This window comes from Phyllopteryx taeniolatus, chromosome 10, assembly GCF_024500385.1.
Source record: "Phyllopteryx taeniolatus isolate TA_2022b chromosome 10, UOR_Ptae_1.2, whole genome shotgun sequence".
NCBI lineage: Eukaryota > Metazoa > Chordata > Actinopteri > Syngnathiformes > Syngnathidae > Phyllopteryx > Phyllopteryx taeniolatus.
In genome coordinates, this window is record NC_084511.1 from 5,110,252 (window position 1) to 5,136,726 (window position 26,475).

Here is a 26,475-nt window from a genome sequence, read left to right on the forward strand (position 1 = left end):
ATGTATGCTGTCTTGAGAAACCATTGGTGAAGGACTTTCAAGACTTTTTCACTCTTAATTTGTACAGTGTGAGACTGGTCCCAGACATGGACATAGAGTGCTGTGAAAAAGTATTTGACCCCTTGTCAAATTCTGTTTTTTTTTTTTTTGCATAATTTCGCCACTTGAATTTTTTTCTCATCAAACAAATGTAAATATAAGACAAAGATAAGTGTGGCACTATGGCCCAATGGAGGAGAGTTGAGAAAACTGGACAGAAATTGCACACCAACCCGTACTATTTGGTAACAGATTTGTTGCACTGAGAGGACAAGATATTGACTTCCCAATAGATCAGGTTTATTTATATAAAAAGTATTTATAAGTGAAACAAGATACTGACAGTTGTTTCATACCTGAGTGGCCAAAATTAAACAATATTGACAATGATAAAGAAAATAAATTACACAGGGCTTGGACTTAATTTGGCGGACAGACTCACTATGAACCAAATCATCATGTGCCACGCCAAATTGTGTATAATGCGCATTTTTTTACCCCAAAAAATTGTCAAAAGTCAATAGTGTGCATTATACATGATTTGGCGGAAAAGGAGGAAATGAAAAAAACGTTCACATTTTATAAATGTATGCCGCCATCTGGAGGTTATGAGAAAGGTGTATACTTTCATTCCAATATGACACCGACACCAAGAGGTTATGAAAAAGGTGTAGCCTACACTTTCATTCCAATATGACGGGTACATATGACTGCATATATGTAAAGTTGTGCTCATAAATTTACATATCCTGGCAGAATTTGTGAAATATTGTTTTTTTTCTTGTGTTTTGTTTTTTAAATACGACTGATGACTGAACAACAACCATCATTAATTTCTTTATGTTTATGTTTCGTTTAATGATAATCCTTTTCTGAAATGCTTGACAGATTACTTTTAATCCCATTAAAATAAAATTAAATGTGTTTCGCCAGCCCTTTATTTTTTCTTTAAAGCATTGTACCCATCTTACAAATTCTGCCTGGGTAATCAAACATATGAGCACAACTGTGTGTTTTCTCATTTACTAAATAAAAGTAGGGCTGTGAATTTCAAAATAAGAGCAAGTAAATAAAAAAGTATTACGTGTTCAAATAAAGCGCTTAACTTCAGAATAATTATTTGAAAAAAACTAACTAAATACAGATAATCATGTTTTGATCATATGGGTAGAAGAAAAATCATGCATTGTAAAAATGCCTTATACATAGGTTTTCCAGAATTTTGAGGTCAACTTTGGGGGTGCATATTATACATGGGTGCGCATTATACACGAGAAATTTCGGTACATTTTCTGCATTCCCTGGTAAGTTTTATGCATATCACATGAATAACATAGCTTAATGTCAAACACTAACTCAGTCCTTGCAGCCTATGTAATAACAATTCTCAACAATTGCAAGTTTTTATTAGAAGTATTTGACAGCCTACATTTAGTCACACTCTTTCACACGGTCTACATTTATCAGATATATCCACAAAGATCTTTAAACCAATTTAAGATGGCAGTTATTATGTTTGCCAGCAAAATGATAAAAAAATAAAATAAAAAATAAAAATCGAGGTCCAGTGCCTTTGGACGCTTGGTCTCAATGCTGAGCACGGGCAATGTGATACTGTGATGTCAGACTTCCATGTTTTCGTAGAAAATATATTGAAACCAATATTAGATCAAAGATATCATAAACAGCATGGCAATATTCACTGTTACCGACAGTACTACCAAATACTTCGAAACAGGCTTTCAAATCAAAAGACAGAACCACCACACTGTCGTTACTTGACGAGATAAAGAAAAAAGAAAGGTTGAGTTGAGAGAGAGGAGCAATCAGTCCCCTAACGTTATTTTGTCTTGTCAATTGTTTCCTTTGTCTACGTTTTGTTTTAATAATAGAGCCTTTGGATATTGTTTAATTTGTCATGGAATGAGAATTTTGACGCACTTTTTAACCTCTCTCTGGCAAACTCCATGATGGTGGGGGAAATACAGTACACCGTCTTGCAAACTAAATGCCACTCACTATAAGAAAAAGTGTTACGTTTATGAGGAAATCGCTCAACGTTGCTAAAATTTGAACCATTGGGGAGATCATTCTAATATTTTTAGAGGTGAAGTGGGCAGAGGTAGAACTGTCTGCATTAATTTTGGTGAAGCTTGATTGCAGTTTTCTGACATTAAGCAACAATATAGCCTTAGCGTCACTCTAGACGCTCCATATATGGAGAGGAAAATGCTTCGTCCCAAAAAATCCAAAGTATTGAAGTGATCGAATATTTTCATAGGTTGAAGTGTGAATAGGTGGAGATGTCCACATAAATGTTGGTGAAGATTGATCCCAGTTATCTTACATTAAGCGACGTTAAGATTTTTTATTCTTAAAAAGAGACTGGCCGCTCCCCAGAAGGATGCAACCGTTTTTTTTTTTTTTTCTTTAATAGGGGGTCAGGGTCGGAATGAATTTTAAACTGGTGATTAAAACATACGAACTATGGAAACAATATCACGAACATTCATAATCATAATTTTAATTGAGTAATTTATTATTGATCGATTCAGTGCCGATAGTAGGCGTGTCAAGGCATTTGGTGGGGGTGGCCGCTGCCGCCAGTGCTGAGTGCATAGAGGAGACGAGGTACAAACTGCGGCTTCAACAGCTACAGTTAAACAGAGAGTAGGGCTCACTTAACATAAGGCTAATCTTGCTTAAACCATTTGTTACAAAAAGAAGGCCTACCCAAGCGAAGGCAAGCGCAACGCGCAGCCCAACTCCAAGTCACTGTCTTCCTGGTGAAGGCAGTGAGCACACATCACTCAAAGGTCTCCACCATTGCAGCACATACAGTAAGGTGCACAGCAGAAAGCCCTGTAAAGCGATAAAATGACACCGGCTGTTATACCCCGAAGCACTGTAAACGTATTCCCTTATACCAGTCACAAGCCTACCTTACAAATCGCCACTCGATGCAAACAAACAGTACGCCAGAGAGAGCCCCTGTCAGATAAACGTCAGGAAATGAATGATGTGCAAGCGTGCCAAAGCATGCTTAATCAAGTTATTTCACATCTCTGTGGAGATATTTTGTCCCCTTCTTCTTTGCAGGATTGTTTTAATTCAGCAAGACGGGAGGATTTTTGAGCATGAACAGGCTTTTTATGGACATGACACAGCATTTCAATCGGATTCAAGTCTGAACTTTGACTAGGCCACTCCAAAACCTTCATTTTGTTTTTAAGCCATTCAGAAGTTGACTTTCTGGTGTGTTTTGGATCATTGTCTTCCTCCAGAACCCAAGAGCGCTTCAGCTTCAGGCCACAAATTGATGGCCAAACAGTCTCCTTCAGGATTTTCTGGTAAAGAGCAGAATTCATGGTTCCATAAATCACAAGTCATCCAGATCCTGAAGACGCAAATCATCCCCAAACCATCACACTACCACCAACATGTTTGACTGTTGGTATGATGTTGTTTTTCTTGAAATGCTATGTTACATTTACGCCAGATGTAACGAGACACACACACCTTCCAAAAAGTTCAACTTTCGTCTCATCAGTCCATAGAATATTCTACCAAAAGTCTTGGGAATCCTTCACTTTTTTTTTGCAAACGTAAGACAAGCCTCTGCCATGGATGCCATTTTTGCCCAGTCTCTTCCTTATTGTTGAGTCATGAACACTGACCTTAGCTGTAGAAAGGGAGGCCGCCAGTTCTTTAGTTGTTATCCTGGGTTTCTCTGTGACCTCCTGGATGAGTCCTCGCTGTTCTCTTGAGGTCATTTTTGCAGGCAAGCTGGGAAGCTTGCTCACCAATGTTACATGTTTTCTCCATTTGTGGATAATGGCTCTCACTGTGGTTCCCTGGAGTCCTAAAGCTTTAGAAATGGCTTTGTAACCCTGTTCAGACTGATAGTTGTCAATTATTTCTAATCTGTTCTTGAATTATTATTTTTTATCATTGCATGTTATTTCAGCTTTTTGAGATCTTTAGGCCAACTCAGATTCTATTTAAGTCATTTCTCGATTGAACAGGTCTGTAAGGTAATAAGCCTTGGGTTTGGTCTGTGAAAATGAACTCAGCTTTCCAAAAAGTCACAGTTAATTCATGATTGAACAAGGGGCCAATTACTTTTTCACACAGGCCCGAGTAGCTTTGAATTTTATTTTTCCTAAATGAATAACATATCCATTCAAAAACTGCATTTCAAATTTACTTAGGTTATCTTTGTGTTTACAATAGTTTTATGATCTTAAACATTAAAGCGGGGAAACTATGCAAAGAAAATAATAATTTGAGAAGGAACCAATTACTTTTTCACAGCACTGTACATTAGAACTTGTCCTCTTTTATGGTCTTCGTGTGTCAAATCTTTGACAATGTGATTTATGATCATACGCCTATACTCTTTGAAGTGTATTTCTCCTGTGCTGCAGTTAAATCTGACGTGCCTTAGAATTTTTAACACTCTCATTGCAGTTCACCTCTCTCCAGCTTTTGATCAGCTCTGTGTCCCCTCCCCTGTCCCTTAATTTCTGTAAACACTGATGATCTCAGCTCTTGGTTTCACTTCTCTTGCCAATCCTGGACTGGCTCCATCAAAAACTGTGCAGCCCAAAACAAAACCTGGTTTAATGAGAGTACTCGCACAACTTGACAGGAGAGCCACAAAGCTAAACACGGTGGGAGAAGGTCACTGCATATTCCATTTTAATTGATAAGGTTGCTACAGCTAAGCCTCGCACTTAAACCCATACAGTTGACCCCTCTGACCCTATTCCTTACCGCTCTGACCCTCTTCCATTTGGTGGTGTTTGATTCATTTGAGCCAGTGTCCTTGATGGTTTTAGAAGATGCAGTTAGCCAGATCAAGTCATCAGATTTTTCTTATGATTGCCTCCTCATGTTTTAAGGTTTTCCCTTGTACAGGGTTCCTACAGATTTTAGATTTGAAAATTCCCTACTTTTTCCAAACCCGAATTTCCAGACTTCCATCCAGCCATCCATGTTCTGAGCCGCTTATCCTCACAAGGGTCAATCCCAGCTATCATCGGGCAGGAGGCGGGGTACACCCTGAACTGGTTGCCAGGCAATTGCAGGGCACATATAAACAAACAACCATACGCACTCACGTTCACACCTACGGGCAATTTAGAGTATTCAATGAACCTACCATCCATGTTTTTGGGATGTTGGCGGAAACAGGAGTGCCCGGAGAAAACCCATGCAGGCACGGGGAGAACATGCAAACTTCACACAGGTGGGGTTAGGGATTGAACCCCGGACCTCAGAACTGTGAGGCAGATGCTCTAACCAGTTGTCCACCGTGCCGCTTTCCAGGTCCACCGTGCAGCTTTCCAGACTTCTCGGTAAAAAAATTCTAATAATTTGTGACATTTAAGTAAATAGATCATTCTGATTCTTTATATGCCATTATGTCGCCAAATAATTCCCAGATTATAGGGGGGATAATGAGGGATCCTTCACCAACCAGTTTTTCCACCCATCCATTTTCTGAGCCGCTTTTCCTCACTAGGTTCACGGGCGTGTTGGAGCCTATCCCAGCTATCATCAGGCAGGAGGCGGGGTACCCCCTGAACTGGTTGCCAGCCAATCGCAGGGCACATAGAAACAAACAACCATTCGCACTCGCATTCACAGGCTCCAGCACGCCCGCGACCCTAGTGAGGAGAAGTGGCTCAGAAAATGGATGGATGGATGGATTTCTTTTCCTTTGCAAAGCCTGAGGGCTTCACTATGAAGAGTCATTCCAATCACACAACTTTCTCAGGGAATGTAAATGCCATTCAGTACTCCAGCAAAAAGATTTTCTAGTTTGACAATGTTAAATAACAACCACAAGTATGACAATAAAATCTGTTTTGATTATTACACATATATTGGGTATATTTCTATGTGACAGTTGATGCAGGCTGGTAACGCTGTACTCTCTGTCAGTCTTCGTTGACTGGACAGTGGAATGAAATTGTCGCAAGGTATCATTCAAAACATTAACAGTGACGTGTTCAGGTTAGGGCTATGAAAAAAAATATCAACTAACTCTGCTAAGGCGACCACAAAAATTGGTCGCTGAAAATATGTCTACCCCAAGGCAATAAAAATGAATAAAAACATATTTGCGCCACCGGAGCCAATTTGCGCCGGCCGAAACGATGTTTAGCCACTGTCCATGTTTACCGCACAGACATTTGTTACAGATGGACACAGCTTTGGGCCAGTGAAAAACACTGCCGAAAACGACAGGGGAGCAGCTGTAAGGGATATTTTTGTCACGATCGGTGCTCGTGTGTTATAGAATTGGACCCAAAAGCAGGTGGAAGCGGAGGAAGTAACTTAGAATGGTTTATTGAAGGATATCTCGGAGGCTGGATGTTCGAGGAGGGAGGGTGGTTGGCCGAAGCAGGGAACATGCAGGAAGTGGGGGGGCTCGGGCAGGAGGAAGTGCTTGGTGGCGTGGTTGGGACAGACGGCGAGGCAGGTGACACGGAAGGAGCACTGGAGGAGGAGAAGAAGAACACAATGGGGTAAGCCCAATAGCGGGGAGTCGAGTAACTTACAAGAATTGTCATGAGAGTTGGCTGGTGTACCACTAGTGTACGTCCATACTCTGGCGCCGAACTCTTGGATCTGGCGATCTTAAATACCGGCAGTGATGAGTGCTGATGAACAGGTGCACAGGTGAGGGGGTGGTGGTGACCAGTGAGAGAGAGAGCAGGGAAGGTGAGGCACCAAGCGCCCCCCAAGTTCTAAAAAAGGAACTGCAGATGACAGACTATGACAGTGTATGCTCCTGTTCCTTAAACAACGGAGATTGGAAACCGTAACATGCCATGAAAGGAGACATACCTGTGGCGGAGCTGGTGAGGGAGTTGTGGGCATAGTCAATCCAAGGGAGAAAGGTACTCTAGGAGGTGGGATTACGTGCGGTAACGCAGCGAAGAGCCGACTCAAGACTCTGATTTGCTGTTGGACTGTGGATGGTATCCAGAAGACAGACTGGCTGCTGCGCCCACCACCTTACAGAACTCCTTACAAACTTGGGAGGAGAACTGCGGCCCTCGGTCCGAGACGAAGTCCAACGGAATTCCGTGGAGTTTAAAACACATGATTGACAAGGAGGTTAACAGTTTCAAAACCAGAGGGCAATTTGGGAAGAGGTACATAGTGAACACACTTGGAGAACCGGTCAATAATGGTGAGGATGACAGTGTTACCTTCAAATGGGGGTAGGCTGGTGACGAAGTCCCGGGAGATGTGGGACCAGGGGGGCTCAGAATGGGTAAGGGGCACAGCAATCCAGCTGGGGGTTGATGTGAAGCCTTGCCTCGGGCACAGACGGAGCAAGGACGAATTCCCGGGTGCCTTTAATCCATTTAATACCAAAAACTTAGTTTCACGTCTTCTAGAACTTGATCATCTAATCCCAAAGACATAGTTTTACGTCTTTTACGTTATTGTGCGCCATAGGCTTCAGAAGGGGGCTGACGTCACTCCTCACCATAGGATTAACCCAGAGAGCAATTTTAATCCCCATAAAAACGGACACTGGATGACAGCAGTGCATCATACAATTTAGAATTTTGGTATTACTTACGGTGGCACGGTGGATGACTGGTTAGAGCGTCAGCCTCACAGTTCTGAGGACCCGGGTTCAATCCCTGGCCCCGCCTGTGTGGAGTTTGCATGTTCTCCCCATGCCTGCGTGGGTTTTCTCCGGGCACTCCGGTTTCCTCCCACATCCCAAAAACATGCATTAATTGGAGACTCTAAATTGCCCGCAGGCATGACTGTGAGTGCGAATGGTTGTTTGTTTGTATGTGCTCTGCGATTGGCTGGCAACCAGTTCAGGGTGTACCCCGCCTCCTGCTCGATGACACCTGGGATAGGCTCCAGCACGCCCGCGAACCTAGTGAGGAGAAGCGGCTCAGAAAATGGATGGATGGATGGATGGTATTACTTACCTATGTTCCACCACAAATTACTAAAGAATGGAAAACGGTAGAAACTTTTTTTTGATTGAAAGATGGAACTCTAATCTTTTTTTTTTTTTTTTTTGGTGGGTGTCATGTTTACATAGCCATAGAACACAACATTCTGTGTGCCTTGAAAGATCGGTCAAAATCCTCTCAAATGGCTGGTACTGAGCGGTGTTCTCTTTTGAAAAATGGCTGGGATTAAATGAGTTAACCAGGCTGGGCCACCAGAAGTGTTGTTGAATGAACTGGATGTTGTGGGTGATTCCGGGGTGACAGGTAAACTTAGAATTGTGGGCCCACTGGAGGACGTCAGAGCGCGCGGAATTGGGCACGAACAGTCGATTAGGAGGTCCGGTCTTGGGATCCGGTTGTGACGTCTGAGCCTCCTTAACCACCCGTTCAATCTCCCACGTGGTCGCGCCAACAAAGCAGGAGGCAGGAAGGGAGGGCATCAGGCTTCCCGTTACGGGAACCAGGGCGGAAGGAGAGGCTGAAATTAAATCGGCTGAGGAATAGTGCCCAAGAGCTTGACGGGGATTCAACCGTTTAGCGGAATGGAGGTAAGCAAGATTTTAATGGTCGGTCCAGATGATGAAGGGAGTAACGATCCCCTACAGCAAATGCCTCCATTCATCTAAAGCCCAGACAATGGCTAACAGTTCCTGATTTCCAACGTCATAGTTGCGTTCCGACGGAGAGAGGCGACGGGAAAAGAAGGTTCCTTCGGGGAGAGAACAGTCGCTGCTCAAGTGTCAGAGGCGTCAACCTCTACAACAAATTGGAGGGAGGGGTCCGGGTGTCTCAGGACGGGTGCACTGGTGAATAGTTCATTGAGACGCTCGAAGGCTTGGGATGTAGCAGGAGTCCACTGGAAGGGAGAGCTGGTGGAGGTGAGGCTGGTGAGACGTATGGCCACTTTTATTACTGATGAATCTTTGGTAGAAATTGGCAAATCTCAGGAAACGTTGCAGCTCTTTACAGGTGTAGGGAATGGGCCAATCAACGACTGCTTGAATCTTCACTGGGTTCGGTTGTTAGCACATCCGCCTCACAGTTCTGAGGACTGGTGTTCAAACGCCTCACCTATGTGGAGTTTGCATTTTTTCCTCGTGCCCACGTTGGTTTTCTCCAGGTACTCCGGTTTCCTCCCAGATTCCAAAAACATGCATGGACTCTAAATTGTCTGTAGGTGTGAATGTCAGTGCGAATGGTTGTTTGTCTATGTGTTCCCTGTGATTGGCTGGTGACTAATTCAGGGCGTAATGGTCAAGAAATGTATGCAGTTTAAAGTGACTAGTAGTGCGATAATCTGGGAGAATGTCGATTGTGCAAATGTTGCAGATGTTACTCAGGCACATCAGTGGCCAGTATTGGTCAACAACAGATATGCAAATAGTGCAGCGTGGCGAGCCTATTTCAGTGAGTGCACGAGTAATGAAAAATTGGCCCGACAGAAATGTGACAACAAACTCAAGACAAAAAATTGGCAGCATGTTGGAATGGAATTGTAAATTAAGTGTTTAAGAAGTTAATGGCAAGAGGGAAGAAGCTGTTGGAATGTCTGCTTGTTTTAGTTTGCATTGTTCGGTAGTGCCTACCTGAGGGAAGGAGCTGGAAGAGGTGGTGACCAGGATGTGGAGGGTCAAAGAGGATTTTGCATGCTCTTGTCTTAGTTCTGGCAGCGTGCAAGTCCTCAAGGGTGGGTAGATGGCCGCCTACAATCTTTTCAGCAGTTATGATTTCCGTTGCAGTCGGCGTTTGTCCTTTTTTGTAGCATCACCAAACCAGACTGTGATGGAAGAACCAGGACTAATTCGATGATATTGGAAAACTGCCTCAACAGCTCCTGTGGCAGGCCATGCTTCCTCAGAAGCCACAGGAAGTACATCCTCAGCTGGGGCTTTTTGAGGATGGAGTTGATGTTGATCTCCCAATTCAGGTCCTGATAGACCGTAATTCCCAGAAACATGAAGGTCTTGACGCTTGACACAGGGCAATTGAACAGTATGAGGGTCAGCTGTGGTGAAGGATGCCTCCTGAAGTCCACGATCATCTCTACAGTCTTGAGCGTGTTCAGCTCTAGGTTGTGTCAGCCACACCACAGCTCCAGGCGCTCCAGTTCCTGTAGATACACAGATTTGTCACCGTCTTTCATGAGGCTGATGACTGTGGTGTTGTCTGCAAACTTCAGGAGTTTGACAGCCGGGTGCATTGAGGTGCAGTCGTTTGTGTAGCGAGAGAAGAGCAGCGCAGAGAGGACACTACCTTGGGGTGCCCCAGTGCTGGTGGTGCGTATAGATGAGGTGGCCTCCCCTAGCATCACCTGCTGTGTCCTGCCCGTCAGGAAACTGTAAATCCACTGGCAGATGGCAGGTGAGACGCTGAGCTGGAGAAACTTGGATAAAAGGAGTTCAGGGATGATGGTGTTGAATGCTGAGCTGAAGTCCACGAACAGGATCCTCGCGTAGGTCCCTGCACTGTCGAGGTGTTCTAGGATGAAGTGCAGTCCCATGTTGACTGCATCATCCGCAGCATCGGTAGGCAAACTGCAGGGGCTCCAGCAGGACCTGTGACGCTCTTGAGGTAGTCCAGCATGAGGCGTTCAAAGGACTGCATGACTACAGATGTCAGAGTGACAGGCCTGTAGTCATTCAGACCCGAGATTGCAGGTATCTTTGGGACTGCGATGATGGTGGAGCGTTTGAAACAGGATTGAAGGATAGAAGACAAATTCCTTGTGTGTTTTTTGGACATACTTGTCAAATAAAGATGATTCTGATTCTGAAGACCAGCCCTCAATGCATGTTAGTTTTTGGGGTGGGGGCGTGGATTATTGGAGTACTCGATGGAATAGTCGGTAGGATAATCGATTCTAAAAAAATTCGATAGTGACAGCCCTAGTTCAGTTCGTATTTGTCATTTTTTTCTGCCAGGAAATGTCTCTGCATTTTAATTGTCTATTTGTTTTCTTCGCATTGATTTCATCCTTCTCATCTGGAAGTTGATTTAAATCTTACAGGGCTAACTCTTTGTGCTGTTTCTGTCTCTGCATTATCCCCTTAATTTCTCAGCAGAATCCCACTCATTAAAGGTGCTGTAATCACCAAATAAAGTAAATGATTAAATCACTCATTATTGTTTAAATTCACTCATTTCTGCCCTCAGAGTGCTTCACATTAATTTATTAGAAAATCTGACTGTCAAGTTGTCATGTTTGCTCGTATAATCTAATGGTTATGGTTGCAGTGCATTAATTTGGAACAATGGATTGATTTTTGACAGGAATTACTTGAGACGTTTGAAGGGAATCAGCTGATTATGTACACTGATGGAATTTACTGAGCCAATCAGAACCGAGTACTCACCAAGAGCATGGTCTAAAACTGTGTGCTCTGACAAAAACATTGTAGCTGCGCTTCCAAGTGCCTTAAAAAAAAAATCACGATCGCTATATTTTTTTTAGATATTCATAATTTTTAGTTTTAGAAAACAGAGTGGCGGCACAGTGGGCGACTGGTTAGAGCGTCAGCCTCACAGTTCTGAGGACCTGGGTTCAATCCCCGGCCCCGCCTGTGTGGGGTTTGCATGTTCTCCCCGTGCCTGCGTGGGTTTTCTCCAGGCACTCCGGTTTCCTCCCACATCCCAAAAACATGCATTAATTGGAGACTCTAAATTGCCCGTAGGCATGACTGTGAGTGTGAATGGTTGTTTGTTTCTATGTGCCCTGCGATTGGCTCGGATAGGCTCCAGCACGCCTGCGACCCTAGTGAGGAGAAGCGGCTCAGAAAATGGATGGATGGATGGATAGAAAACAGAGTTGTTGTAACAGTCTTGGAAACATGAATATTTTTCCATACAATAGTTTCCATTTTCCATACTTTTCCAGACCTGTAAATTTATGAAATCAAATTCCATACTTTTCCATACTTGTGGAGGAACCCTAATAGCATCCTATAGAACAGTCGGTTTTGGTTATTATTAATCGCAGTCTGTCATCTGGTGTTGTTCCCCAAAGTTTTAAACATTTGTCAAAATCTATCTATCTTAAAATAAATCTCCCACAAGTATGTATGCGAGCATTTGAGGTGGAAATGTGAAAGGATTTGTGTATATTTTATGAATGGATTTGAGGATGGTATGTGAATAGATTTGACATGTTCATGTGAGTGTGTTTGACCTGTATGTGTGCAAATATTTGAGGCGTGTATTTATATGAGTTGAAAAGTAAGTGGTTTCAAAATAAAATATGGCATTGACCAACAGCCATAAAGCACAATAGTAAGCCTAACTTGAGCAGTAGCGTAACATAGCATTATACTGTATAGTACATACATATATATTATTAATGTATATATGTTGTATACTTTTTGATTATTGTGTTTCAATAACGCTTTTCCTCATTGATTTAAAATGGTTGCTTTTAATGTGTAGGTGCTGAAGGATATGACGTAATGGTCGGCCAATCAGAAGCCGTGTCGTGTATGAAGTAGGGCTAGGCTGGCTCGTCTATCAAGAGCGAGACGGCATTATTCGGACGCGGATGCTGCCGAATAAATGTGCCTTTCAGGGTAAAGCGCAGTGGACGTGTGTTTACTCCTGGACTCAAGGCAGAGTTTCAACACGCTGCGTTACAATCTGAAACGTATACGGTTCGTTGCAGGCAGGATGACTGGATAGTCGCGTTTAAGATCACCTGCGCCGGTTGTACCTAATGAGGTGTCCAAAGGGAATGAAGGAATTTAATTGTTGTTGTGAAACTCGTGTCATAGATATGCACTCCAGACTACACACATCCATCCATTTTCTGAGCCGCTTCTCCTCACTAGGGTTGCGGGCGTGCTGGAGCCTAGCCCAGCTCTCATCGGGCAGGAGGCGGGGTACACCCTGAACTGGTTGGCAGCCAAACAGGGCACAAACAAACAACCAACCAACCAACCATTCGCACTCAGAGTCACACCTACGGGCAATTTAGAGTATCCAATTAATGCATGTTTTTGGGATGTGGGAGTGCCCGGAGAAAACCCACGCAAGCACGGGGAGAACATGCAAACTCCACACAGGCGGGGCCAGGGATTGAACCCGGCTCCTCAGAACTGTGAGGCTGACGCTCTAACCACTCGGGCACTGTGCCGCCTAGACTACACACAGTCAGAGTCAAATATTTCATGACTTTTTTAAATATAGGTACATCTCAATAAATTAGAATATAGTTGAAAGGTTTTTCTTCAGTACTCATAGTGATTAAACACTGAAGTATCCTTCAGTGGGCAAATTTCAGCCTAATTTCTACATTAAAAATCACTATTTCTTGAATTCATTCACTATTTCGTTTGACGTTATATTTTAGTTTCTCAATATGGGGAATTTTTTTATTTGCTTTGTGCTGCAATCATCAAAATAATACATATTTTAAATATGAAATACTTCACTCTGAGTGTGTGCAGTTCATCTCGATAATTTCACTTTTTGAATTGAACTACCTAATAAAAGATTTACACTATTCAGGTGTGAGCATGATTGACACGTGAACGCATTTGAGTAGTGTTGATGAGAGCAAGACGCATGCGTATGAGAGCATTTGAGTAGTGTCAATGAGAGCATTTGAGTAGTGTCAATGAGAGCAGTTGACTAGTGCAATGAGAGCATTTGAATTGTGTAAATGAGAGCATTTGAGTAGTGCAAATGAAAGAATTTGAGTAGTGTAAATGAGAGCATTTGACTAGTGTCAATGAGAGCATTTGAGTAGTGTAAATGAGAGCATTTGAGTAGTGTTGATGAGAGCAAGACGCGTGTATGAGAGCATTTGAGTCGTGTCAATGAGAGCATTTGAGTCGTGTAAATGAGAGCATTTGACTAGTGTCAATGAGAGCATTTGAGTAGTGCAAATGAGAGCATTTGAGTACTGCAAATGAAAGCATTTGAGTAGTGTAAATGAGAGCATTTGACTTTGCCAATGAGAGCATTTGAGTAGTGTAAATGAGAGCATTTGAGTAGAGTAAATTAGAGCATTTGTCTAGTGTAAATGAGAGCATTTGAGTAGTGTAAATGAGAGCATTTGACTAGTGTAAATGAGCATTTGAATAGTCTAAATGAGATCATTTGAGTGAGTAGTAATGAGAGCATTTGAGTAGTGTAGAGTAGTGTGAGCAAGACTCGTACGTATGAGAGTGTTTGAGTAGTAGTCCTTATGAGAGCCTTTCAGTAGTTTGTGTGTGTGTGAAAGCATTTGAATAGTAAGTGTGAGAGCTAATCCTGAACAATGTCCCTAACAGCCCCTATGCTGCTGTCTCTCATCCACTCCGCTGAGCGCCTGGCTCCTCCTCGTCGTTGTGCGCACGCACACACACGCGCACACTTCTCTCCGATCATTCACATGCTGCATGCTCAGCTGCATGCTTTTTTTTTTCCAAGGCAAGTTTTTGCAGTAGTTCAGCTTTTCTTTGTTGTCCAATTTGCATATTTGCGTACTAAACAAAGATATATGTAAGTGTCAGCACCCATTTCCGCCATTATACAATGCAGCATTTTGAAGTTGCGTATACTGGACATATGTTCCCCTCTTTGCCCCCAGCTACCATCCATCTCCTTCTGAAAACCTGTCATTTAAACAGGAGTGTGTTGACTTTATAGAAGAAGAAGAAGAAGCATCATCTTTTATTGTCACGAACATGCATGCATGCACACGAAATTTGTTCTCTGCATTTAACCCATCACAGTGAACACATACACGTTAGTGGAACACACTGGAGCAGGGGGAAGCTGAAGCGCCCGGGGAGCATTTCGGGGTATCAGTGCCTTGCTCAAGGACACCACAGCCGTGAGTCCGGGGGATGTTGGCGGATGGTCCAGTCAGGGTTTTGAACCTAGGTCCCCCACGGTGGCAGGCGATGATCTTAACCATTGTGCCACATATATCAACTGTAGCCTCCACTTACTTTGTTAAAAGTCGTGTTACTGGCTGTCTTAACAATAAGTTACATAAGTTAACTCCATACTACGGATTTTTGTTACTTGTATGAATAATTTTGGAATGGGTGGCTTTTTTTACTTGAGCACTTCCCCCCAAAAATGTCTGTGCACGTGCCTGATAAGCATTATAAAGAGCACATCACAGACCATCATACCTACACTCATACTGCTATGTATTGTCCTATATGCGAGTAATCAGATTAATCACGCTTGAATTTTGATTAATCATATGTAATCACAGTTAATTACTTGCTTGCAGAATTTAAAGTAACTTTAAAAAAGACCCCAATACTTTGACAAAAATGCAATTTTGTCAAAATGTCTTACAAGAACATGTTTTACTTGAATGCGTGCAATTTATTTGCTCAGAACTTGGTAACAGCCTGCCCTGCGATTGACTGGCAACTCGTCCAAACAAAGTCAGCTGGGATAGGTTCCTCCCTTTGTCCCTGAACAGGATAAGCAGTGTAGAACATGGATGGATGGATTGGTAAGAGCCTAGTAAGAACTAAGTTGACATTTTGAACAATTCTCCAATGATATTGCAAATAAAGTGCTAATGAACACCAATAGATAATATAATAAACACATCCATAAACATAACATAGTGCACTTATAGTGCACTCACAAATGTACTACATCATTAAAATTGTTTAATATTTTCATGAGGGCGGTATGATGGCGCGACGTCCATAAGTGCAGGTCGATTGGCATTTACCAGAAAACAACAAGATTGGCAGATTCGCCACTGGTGCCCTGTGCTCTTCACGGATGAGAGCAGGTTCACACTGAGCACGTGTGACAGGCGTGACTGAGTCTGGAGACGCCATAGGGAACGTTCTGCTGCCTGCAGCATCCTCCGGCACGACCGGTTTGGCGGTGGGTCAGTAATGGTGTGTGGAGGCATTTCTTTGGAAGACCGCACAGCCCTCCATGTTGTAGCCAGAGGACCCCTGACTGCCATTAGGTACCAGGATAAGATCCTCAGACCCATTGTGAGACCATATGCTGGTGCAGTAGGCCCTTGGTTCCTTCTTATTCATGACAATGCTAGGCCTCATGGCTGGAGTGTGTCAGCAGTTCCTCCATGATGAATCATATATTGGCTTGGATAAAAGTGTAATTAATTTTACAAGGGAGGGTCAGAGAGTAAATGCCTGAGTTCACTCAAAAATAACGTTAGAATGTTACAATCAAAGCTATCTTTGTTTTGTATAGGGCACCACATCTCTTTCCATTTGTAGTTTTGTAGGGAAAGGGGCGAAAAACCTCTATCAATCTCTGTTCTCTAGAAGGCTCGCTACATTCAATAGGATATTAGTTCTCGAATTCAGCGGTCAAATGTTGCACTCAAGCACAGTACAAAACAAGTTTAATTTAGAGAAAATTTAATGAAAACTAAGGAAAACTCAACCACGAACTCCCTAAATACAAGCAGCACATCGACTGTCCTACCAGGGAAAATAATACTTTAGACCACTGCTACACCACGGTAAAAAACGCATACCGTGCTATACCTCGTGCAGCCTTGGGCTCGTCTGATCACTGCTTAATTCACTTAATACCGACGTACAGGCAAGAACTTAAATGTGCGAAGCCTACAGTGAAAACAGTCAAAAAGTGGACAAATGAAGCCAAGATGGAACTTCAAAGCTGCTTAGACTGCACAGACTGGAGTGTCTTTGAAAATTCAGCTGGCAGCCTGGATGAATATACGGACACTGTTACATCCTATATCAGTTTCTGTGAAGAGGTCTGTGTTCCAACAAAATCATTTCGCACATTCAACAACAATAAGCCGTGGTTCACTGCTAAATTTAAGCAGCTTCGCCAAGCTAAGGAGGACGCATATCAGAGCGGGGACAGGGCCCTGTATAATCGAGCTAGAAACCAGCTGACCAAAGAAATTAACATTGCAAAGAGGATCTATACAGCAAAGTTGGAAAAACAGTTTAGCGCAAACGACTCTAAATCAGTCTGGCATGCATTCCAGTCGCTGACTAATTACAAGCGACGATCCCCCCAAGCTGAGAACAATAGCACACTAGCCAACGACTTGAATACCTTCTACTGCAGATTTGAAAAGGACAGTTTCACACCACACACCAACCCGGCCGCACCCGCGACCACAATCACACCTCTGACCTCTGCGTTAACCATCCATGAACAGGATGTGAGACGCATCTTCAAACAACAAAAGATTAACAAAGCGGCAGGCCCGGACCACGTGTCTCCATCCTGCCTCAAAGTCTGCGCGGACCAGCTCGCGCCAGTCTTCACTCAGATCTTCAACAGATCACTGGAAATGTGCAAAGTTCCATCCTGCTTCAAACGCTCCACCATCATCCCAGTCCCCAAGAAACCTGCAATCTCGGGTCTGAATGACTACAGGCCTGTCGCTTTGACATCTGTGGTCATGAAGTCCTTTGAACGTCTTGTGCTGGACCACCTCAAGAGTGTCACAGGTCCCCTGCTGGACCCCCTGCAGTTTGCCTACCAAGCGAACAGATCTGCGGATGATGCAGTCAACATGGGACTGCACTTCATCCTAGAACACCTCGACAGTGCAGGGACCTACGCGAGGATCCTGTTCGTGGACTTCAGCTCAGCGTTCAACACCATCATCCCTGAACTCCTTTCATCCAAGCTTCTCCAGCTCAGCGTCTCACCTGCCATCTGCCAGTGGATTTACAGCTTTCTGACGGGCAGGACACAGCAGGTCAGGCTGGGGGAGGCCACCTCATCCACACGCAGCATCAGCACTGGGGCGCCCCAAGGTTGTGTCCTCTCTCCGCTGCTCTTCTCTCTCTACACGAACGACTGCACCTCAGCGAACCCGACTGTCAAACTCCTGAAGTTTGCAGATGACACCACTGTCATCGGCCTCATCAAGGACGGTGACGAGTCTGCATATCGACAGGAAGCGGAGCGGCTGGAGCTGTGGTGCGGCCGACACAACCTGGAGCTGAACACGCTCAAGACTGTAGAGATGATCGTGGACTTCAGGAGGCATCCTTCGCCACAGCTGCCCCTCACGCTGTCCAGCTGCCTTGTGTCAACCGTCGAGACCTTCAAGTTCCTGGGAATTACAATCTCCCAGGACCTGAAGTGGGCGACCAACATCAACTCCGTCCTCAAAAAGGCCCAGCAGAAGGGCCTTTTGAGAAAGCATGGCCTGCCACCGGAGCTGCTGAGACAGTTCTACACAGCGGTCATCGAATCAGTCCTCTGTTCTTCCATCACAGTCTGGTTTGGTGCTGCTACAAAAAAGGACAAACTCCGACTGCAACGGACAATCAAAACTGCTGAAAGGATTGTCGGTACCCCCCTACCCACCCTTGAGGACTTGCACGCTGCCAGAACTAAGACAAGGGCGTGCAAAATCCTCTCGGACCCTCCCCACCCTGGTCACCAGCTCTTCCAGCTCCTTCCCTCAGGTAGGCGCTACCGATCAATGCAAACTAGAACTAGTAGACATTCCAACAGCTTCTTCCCTCTTGCAATCAACTTCTTGAACAGCTAACTTACAATTCCATTACAACAAGCTGGCAATTTTTTGACTTGAGTTCGTTGTCACATTTCTGTATTATGTATTACTCGTGCACTCACTGTAGTTGTCTCGCCGTGCTGCACTATTTGCATATAGTGGCCACTCATGCCAGAGTAGTATCTGCTCCATTTGCACACTGATTGAGGAGTATCTGTAACATTTGCACAACCATTGTCCCAGATTATCGCAGTACTCGTCACTTTAAACCGCATACACTCCTTGAAGTCTCAGTGCCCTTTGCACAATGGTCATTGCACCGGACTATTGCGATATTAGCCATTCGAACTGAGGACTCTGCATCTTTTTGCACAATTGTTGTTTGTTGTTGTTTTTTGTCAATGTCTTTATGTCTCCAAAGTGTTCTGTAAATTGACTGTCTGTTGTACTAGAGCGGCTCCAACTACCGGAGACAAATTCCTTGTGTGTTTTGGACATACTTGGCAAATAAAGATGATTCTGATTCTGATTCTGATTCTGAATTTTGGGAAACCGATGCAGGGGACTTTACGAAAATTACAGGTAAACATTCATAAAGAACGAGATACAGGATGAATGACTGAACTCGTGATGTGAGCGTGAAAGGAGATGATGGGTGTTGAGCGATGATAAAGATGGGAATCTTCGTGATCGTTGGTTTAATCCCATTTTTATGCACTAATTTGTACTTGGTAAACAGCAAGGTGTACTCACTTTAGGCAGATCAAGCTAGTCAAGTGAGTCTGTTCTTCCGACGTATGACGATGCGCAAAAAGCAAAAACAAGAGGGATGACAAAAAGAAAGTTGTTATTCACGCAGTTGTGCTTGTAATTTTCCTGCCATTTGGACTTGTTGGGGCACTCAGGTTTTCTCCAGGCACTCAGGTTTCCTCCCACATCCCAAAAACATACATGGTAGGTTGATTGAGGATTCTAAATTGCCCTTAGGTGTGAATGTGTGCGCGAATGGCGACCAGTTCAGGTTGTACCCCACCTCTCGCCCGAAGATGGCTGAGATAGGCTCCAGCACGTACCCGACCCTTGTGAGGATAATGTGGTACGGAAAATGGTTGGACTTGTTGGTGGCCGCGCCCCTGCATTAGCCTGCCGGCTAGAGTTGAGCCAAGGTACTAGGAAAAAACAAGAAAGCGAAAACAAGAGTAAGCGCTAGATCAGGAGAAGAGTTGCTGCTTTTGATCTTTTTGGGAGTGGAGTGGACAAAAAAGCAGCGTGGGAGAATAGACCACACTCTTGAATTTCACCCTCAGTTTATCTGTGGGCTAAAACCCAGTATATATCAAAAATAATAATTCCCACCTTTTGCATTGTCTCACGCATAATGGTTAACATATGCAATGTTTGTTTCAACCTTTGTTTGGTGGCGAAGAGTGCTGGATATTCATTATGTAACTTTTCGTATCATCTGAGATAAAACAATTATATCGTTCTTTTCAAAGAGACTTGGCGGCAGATCTGTATAAGACGAAACAGTCATTAAGGACATTGATTACACGATATACACTTAAAACATTCATGCAGGCTTAGTATGTTTGAAAGCAGGAATTTTACACACTAAATATTGCAGTCATTAGAATTCAGCTTGCAGTGCCTCTTTAAGTGCGAGTGGGCGTAGCACATGCTCCACCAATGATCCAAGGGACTCTCTTGGATCAGGTTTGTGAGAGGTCCTATTGGAGGTAAAAAATGTCAACAAAGGACCTCTTCTAACTCATCTGGCGAGTACATGGGGAGGCCGGTTTACTAATAAATCCAGTGAGGCCAGTTTAACTAATAAATCCATTGTCTTCAATTATTCCGAACTGCTACATCTGTTCATGAGGCCCCCCAGATTTTCAGTCATTTGGCTGTCTACACTGAAAGGTCTTTGTTATCGTGAAGTCCCCTGATGGCAGTGAGGGGATCTTTATCTAATTTTACGGGTCCACTTGAGTTAGAACAAATGATAGGTGGTTTACAGTCTGGTCTGCTTGGCTGAGAGTTCACTGGTAGGAATGCAAAGGTCATCGGTTCTTGGTGTAACATACGTTCAATATGAATCTGGTAGGGAGTATTGTTACAAAGCATTGATGCTATGGACTGGCCTGCCCATTCTCCAGACCTGAATCTAATCGAGCACATCTGGGACATCATGTCTTGTTCCATCCACCTACGCCATGTTGCACCACAGACTGTCCAGGAGCTGACTGATGATTTAATCCAGATCTGGGAGGAAATCCTTCAGGAGAACATCCGCCGTCTCATCAGGAGCCTGCCACGTGGAGGCCACACACTCTACTGAGCCTCATTTTGACTTGTCTTGAGGAATTTCCACTTAAGATGGATCAGCCTGTGATGTGATGATCCACTTTTATTTTGCGTATGATACCAAAGCCAGACCTCAATAGGATAATAATTTTGATTTACATTTATAATTTTTATGTTACTTTGTTCTTAACGGATTCCATTACGTAATGAATAAAGACTTTCAACTGGAAAATTACATTAATTGAGATCAAGGATGTGTGATTAGAGTGTTCCCTTTATTTAAACAATAGGAGAAAAGTCATATACAGTGGGTACGGGTATTCAGACCCCCTTAAAGTTTTCACTGTTGTATTGCAGCCATTTGCTAAAATAATTTAAGTTAATTTTTCCTCATTAATGTACACGCAGCACCCCATATTGACAGAAAAAAAACCTTAATTGTTGAAATTTTTGGAAAAGAAAATTTATAAGAGAAAAACTGAAATATCACACAGCCATAAGTATTCAGGCCCTTTTCTGTGACACTCATATTTATCTCGGGTGCTGTCCATTTCTTCTGATCGTCGTTGATATGGTTTTACACCTTCATTGGAGTCCAGCTGTGTTTGATGATACTGCCTGGACTTAATTAGGAACGCCACACACCTATCTATATAAGACCTGACAGCTCACAGTGCATGTGAGAGCAAATGAGAAACATACGGTCAAAGGAACTGCCGGAAGAGCTCAGAGACAGAATTCTGGAAAGGCACAGTTCTGGCCAAGGTTACAAAAACATTTCTTCTGCACTTAAAGTTCCTAAGAGCACAGTGGCCACCAGAAAAAAAACACCTGAAGGACTCCGAGATGGTGAGAAATAAGATTCTCTTGTCTGATGAGACCAAGATAGAACTTTTTGACCTTAATTCTAAGCGGTATGTGTGGAGAAAACCAGGCACTGCTCATCACCTGTCCAATACAGTCCCAACAGTGATGCATGGTGGTGGCAGCATCATGCGATGGGGGTGTTATTCAGCTGCAGGGACAGGAGGACTGGTTGCAATCCCAGGAAAGATGAATGTGGTCAAGTACAAGGATATCCTGGACGAAAACCTTCTCCAGAGTGCTCAGGACCTCAGACTGGGCTGAAGATTCACCTTCCAACAAGAAAATGACCCTAAGCCCACAGCTAAAATAACGAAGGAGTGGCTTCAGAACAACTCTGTGAGTGTTCTTGAATGGCCCCGCCAGAGCCCTGACTTAAACCCAATTTAGCATCTCTGGAGAGACCTGAAAACGGTTTTCTTTGAAACATTACCTTTTGAATGACAACAAATGAGAATAATTCAAATACTCACACCAGTAAAATTGATTTTTCAAAATACAATTCAGTGAGGTATGTCATTACTGGTTTCCTCCGGGCACTGCGGTTTCCTCCCACATCCCAAAAACATGCATGGTAGGTTAATTGAAGACTCTATATTGTGTGAATGTGAGTGTGAATGGTTGTTTGTTTATATGTGCCCTGCGATTGACTGGCAACCAGTTCTGCGATTGTGGGGATAAGCGGCTCAGATAATGGATGGATGGATGGATATCATTACTGTCATTGATCAAATTATATGAAACTGATACAAAATGACTTAAATTCAGTTGTGCTCATAAGTTTACATACCATGGGAGAATTTGTGAAATATTGGATTTTTTTGGGATAATATGACTGATAGGACTGACTGAAAGGGATAGTGGTGAGGTTAAACCATTCGGTATTATGCATGTGTGTGTGCATTTGTGATTTTTAAAACATAACAACAACTGAAATCACTCAAATTGCCCTCAATAAAAGTAATAATATTAAGAATAAGTTTCCATACAAGCAAATTGTTTGATTGTAATTATTATCTGTCTTTATATACAGTAGTCAGTGAGTTTCTAAGCTCTTGAGACCCCCCTGCACATTGCATCCAAAGCTGAACTGACTTTGCTGGATACCAACCTGTGGGGAAAGCAAAAGAACTGTAAAGGAGCCACAGCTAGTTGAAATTTAAAATCCAGAAAGGATATAAAAAGATATCTTAAGATTTTAAAATGTCAATCGGTAGTGTTCAAACTCTGGCAAAGAAGTGGAAAGTTAGTGGTTCTCTTAAAACCAAGTCACAGTCGGGTAGAGCAAAAAGCCACAACTGCCATGCAAAATTTGTTCGGCATGTAAAGAGCCATCACTACTGTGAAACATGGAGGTGGATCTCGGATAATTACCGTGTGTGTGAACTACAGCAGCACAGGGAATTTCATCAAAGTTTATGACAAGATGAATGCAGCATGTTATCACAAATGATTGGAGGACAATTAGCATTAATCACCCCGGAACATGGGACACACCTCGAATTTCCAACATGACAATGATCCAAAACACAAGGCCAAGACAACCCTTCAGTGGCAACACTAGAAAAAGTGAGGGTTCTGGGGTTGCCGTCACAGTGTCCTGACCCCAATTTCATTGACATTGATGGAGAGATCTCAAACGTGCAGTTAATTTAAGACAACCCAATAATTCATGGAACCAGGAGGCTTTTTGCCTGGAAGAATGGGCAGCTTTACTACCTGAGAAAATAAAGGGCTTCATCCGCTACTATCACACAAGCCATCATTGATGCTAAGAAAGGCAATCCACAGTATAAAGAAATAAAGGTATGCACATTTTGAACAAGGAAAATGTCATTATTTTCTTTATTGCCATTTTGTCACGATTATTCTACTCTGCAATGCCTTATAGTTGAATTTGAATCCCAATTTAGATCAAATCAATGTGTTTTTGCCTGCAGTTATTGATTTCTACATGCATGGTATTTCGGTCTATCAAAATTTAAAACTTCAGATAAATTTCGTACTGACAGACTTTTTGTTAGAAATAATATAAACGAAAAATTTTAACTGTTTTGATACATCATATGGCAAAGCTTCTCAGATAATTTATTGACAATTTTGAGTGAACCTGGCACACCATAGCCAACCTTTCAGATTGCTGATCAAGTTTGAGAAATGGTCTTGACCAAGAACACCACAAATGTTGTCAAGGTTGATGATTGAACTTCATTGAATTCAATAAAAAATACTTATTTCCAAGCCACGAATAACTCTGCCACACTTTTTGAAATAGTTAGAAATTTAATTAAAACGTGAAAAATTATTTCATAAAAAAACACAAGCTCTATATTTCTTATACAGTCCCTTTAGAGGGCCAGTATTTTCTTATAGTGTGAACGTGCCAGACATACTATTCTCTCCGAGATCCAACAGATACTGTATGTACCCTTTGTTGAGGGTATCATCCTTGGAAGCTTTAAAAAGGGGCATAGTGGAATGATGATAAATGATGGAGACAAATGGAATTTTGAGACAAAGCGGAGAGGGATCTAGTCTTTGAAGGAACATTTAGCAACTGACAAGTGTCTATTATGTTATTTCACCACATCTCTGTATGAATCACGTGAATGTAGCCACTACCTTTGTGTTAAGAATTATCATCTCATAATGTAAAACATCTAATCTTCATTGTCATATGTTTCAGAAAACTTTGTGTACAGAAGTCCAGATGAGGATGACCTCAACAGAAATGGTACCCCAGTTTCAGAGGCACCAGATGGTTCATATAGCAGTGAGGAGATCAGTTCAGCACTGCACTTTAGTGAGGACAGAGACGTCAACCAGCAGAGCCTCCAGGACCTGAACAAACAGACAAAGAGTCCCAGAAGAGGCTCTGCTGGCCAGATCACCAATGTGCAGCCCAATGGGGGCCAGGGCCCACAAGGAAAGCCTAAGAGAAAACGCTCAGGCTCAGACTCAAAGTCAGGGAAACCCCGCAGAGCTCGTACTGCCTTCACCTACGAGCAGTTGGTTGCACTGGAGAACAAGTTCAAGTCTACAAGGTACCTGTCTGTGTGTGAGCGGCTCAACCTGGCACTGTCGCTCTCGCTCACTGAGACACAGGTAAAGATCTGGTTCCAGAACCGCCGGACAAAGTGGAAGAAACAGAACCCTGGTGCAGACACTTCGGCTCCCACCGGTGCAGGAGGTGCAGTTGGTACTGGAGGAGGAATAGGAGGTGCTCTAGGAAACCTTAGTCCACTCAGCCCATCACCTCCAATCAGTGGGCATCTAGGCATGCACACAGGCTATGCACCAGGCCACCATCACCCTTCTGCAGGCAGCCTGGTCCAGCTGCCTTTCCTCACTACCAGCCACGTTCTGTCCCCATTTATGTTGGGGGGACAGAGCTATGCTGCACCTGCCTTCTATAGCTCCCATGTGTAGACACAGAGATACACACATGCACACACTGAGCCAAGAGATTGACATATTTCAGTATATGAATACATTTATTCAACTCAGCTTGAGTTTTACATTTCTGTAACATTTTTTTTTGACGGATCATTTTGACTGAATGTCAATCTCAATATAAAAGTGGAACTAATTCTAATGCTCCAGCTTCATATTCTGAATGCTGTTAAACTAAGGTAAGCAAATAGCTGATCTGTCCTTAAATCTGTTTGGAAACTGAATGTTATACGTATATGACCAAAGGGATTGCCCGATCTATTATAAGTACTGTGTAGCTTCAGCAGTGAGTGTTTTTGTTTGGCTATTTTGGCCATGAAGCCATGGGTGAACTGATACACGGCTCATATGGTAATGTCTTTGATAATAAACAGTGAATAATAACAAAAGCTGGTCAGTGTGTATGTCTAAAATTTCAAACATTCATTGTTTAGAATATAGGTGACATATTATGGAAAATTAATTTTAAGTAAAGGGCGGCACTCTGAAGCAGTGGTTAGCATATCTGCCTCACAGTTCTGAGGACCAGGGTTCAAATCCCAGCCCTGTGTGGAGTTTGCATGTTCTCCCCGGCCTGCGTGGGCTACTCCGGTTTCCTCCCACATCCCAAAAACATGCGTGGTAGGTTGAGTGAAGACTCTAAATTGCCCGTTGGTGTGAACGTGAGTGTGAATGGTTGTTTGTTTATATGTGCCCTGCGATTGGGTGGCGAACAGTTCAGGGTGTACCTCGCCTCTCCGCCCCTTTCCCGAGTGTGATGAGTGATCTGATGATACATCAGAGTGGCAGTTGAATTTCCCCCTGAGGGAACACGGATAACTATAATATATATTTCTATCTGGTTTTAAACCTGTCCTATTCTGGGGCATGTTCATGCAGAATGGTGGATCTGTGTGCTTTTTATGCCGGAGGTTTTGCTGTGTAACGGGGGAATTAAATTATTGTGATGTTTATTGAAATTCCAGCCGGACATAAAGGAGTTTTGAGGGGACAGACAGAGGAACAGAACAGATGTGGAATAGGGGTAGAAACCACAGCAGAACAATAGTTGAGAAACTAGATAATACAGTATATGACCAAAAGTAACGTTACAAAGGAGCCAAATTCTTAATTGTGGACGAGGGGGAAACCCTGTGAGGACATGCAACAGCTAACCAATAGGACAGGATGAGAGAGGACAGAAAAAGACAGGGTATGACAGGGTAGGGTTTAATGAGCAAGCCAGTGCTACTGGTGTGATGGAGTACTTCTTACAGGTCAAAACATGGCATCTTAATACAAGCTGCGTCATTGTTTGTCATCTCCCAGCAAAAGCAATTAAATCTGATAGTGTGTCGATGGAAACTAATTTTGAATAAACACCATCTCACA

General features: G+C 43.2%; 1 protein-coding gene and 1 long non-coding RNA gene across 2 annotated transcripts in view; one reads left to right on the forward strand and one right to left on the reverse strand.

The window, feature by feature from the left end:
- The window catches only part of nkx1.2lb (NK1 transcription factor related 2-like,b), a 38,722-nt gene extending 13,083 nt beyond the window's left edge, over positions 1 to 25,639 (forward strand). The window contains exon 3 of the mRNA XM_061788442.1: positions 24,338 to 25,639. Within this exon, the coding sequence (XP_061644426.1) occupies positions 24,338 to 25,080 (743 nt within the window). The 3' untranslated portion in view covers positions 25,081 to 25,639. The remainder of the gene's footprint in view (positions 1 to 24,337) is intronic.
- Positions 6,380 to 10,037, reverse strand: LOC133485093 (uncharacterized). The gene is made up of 3 exons (XR_009790597.1): positions 6,898 to 10,037; positions 6,639 to 6,809; positions 6,380 to 6,546 (listed from the first exon to the last, which is right to left on the reverse strand). It is a non-coding gene; the product is annotated as an uncharacterized LOC133485093 (long non-coding RNA).
- Positions 25,640 to 26,475: the final 836 nt, after the last annotated feature.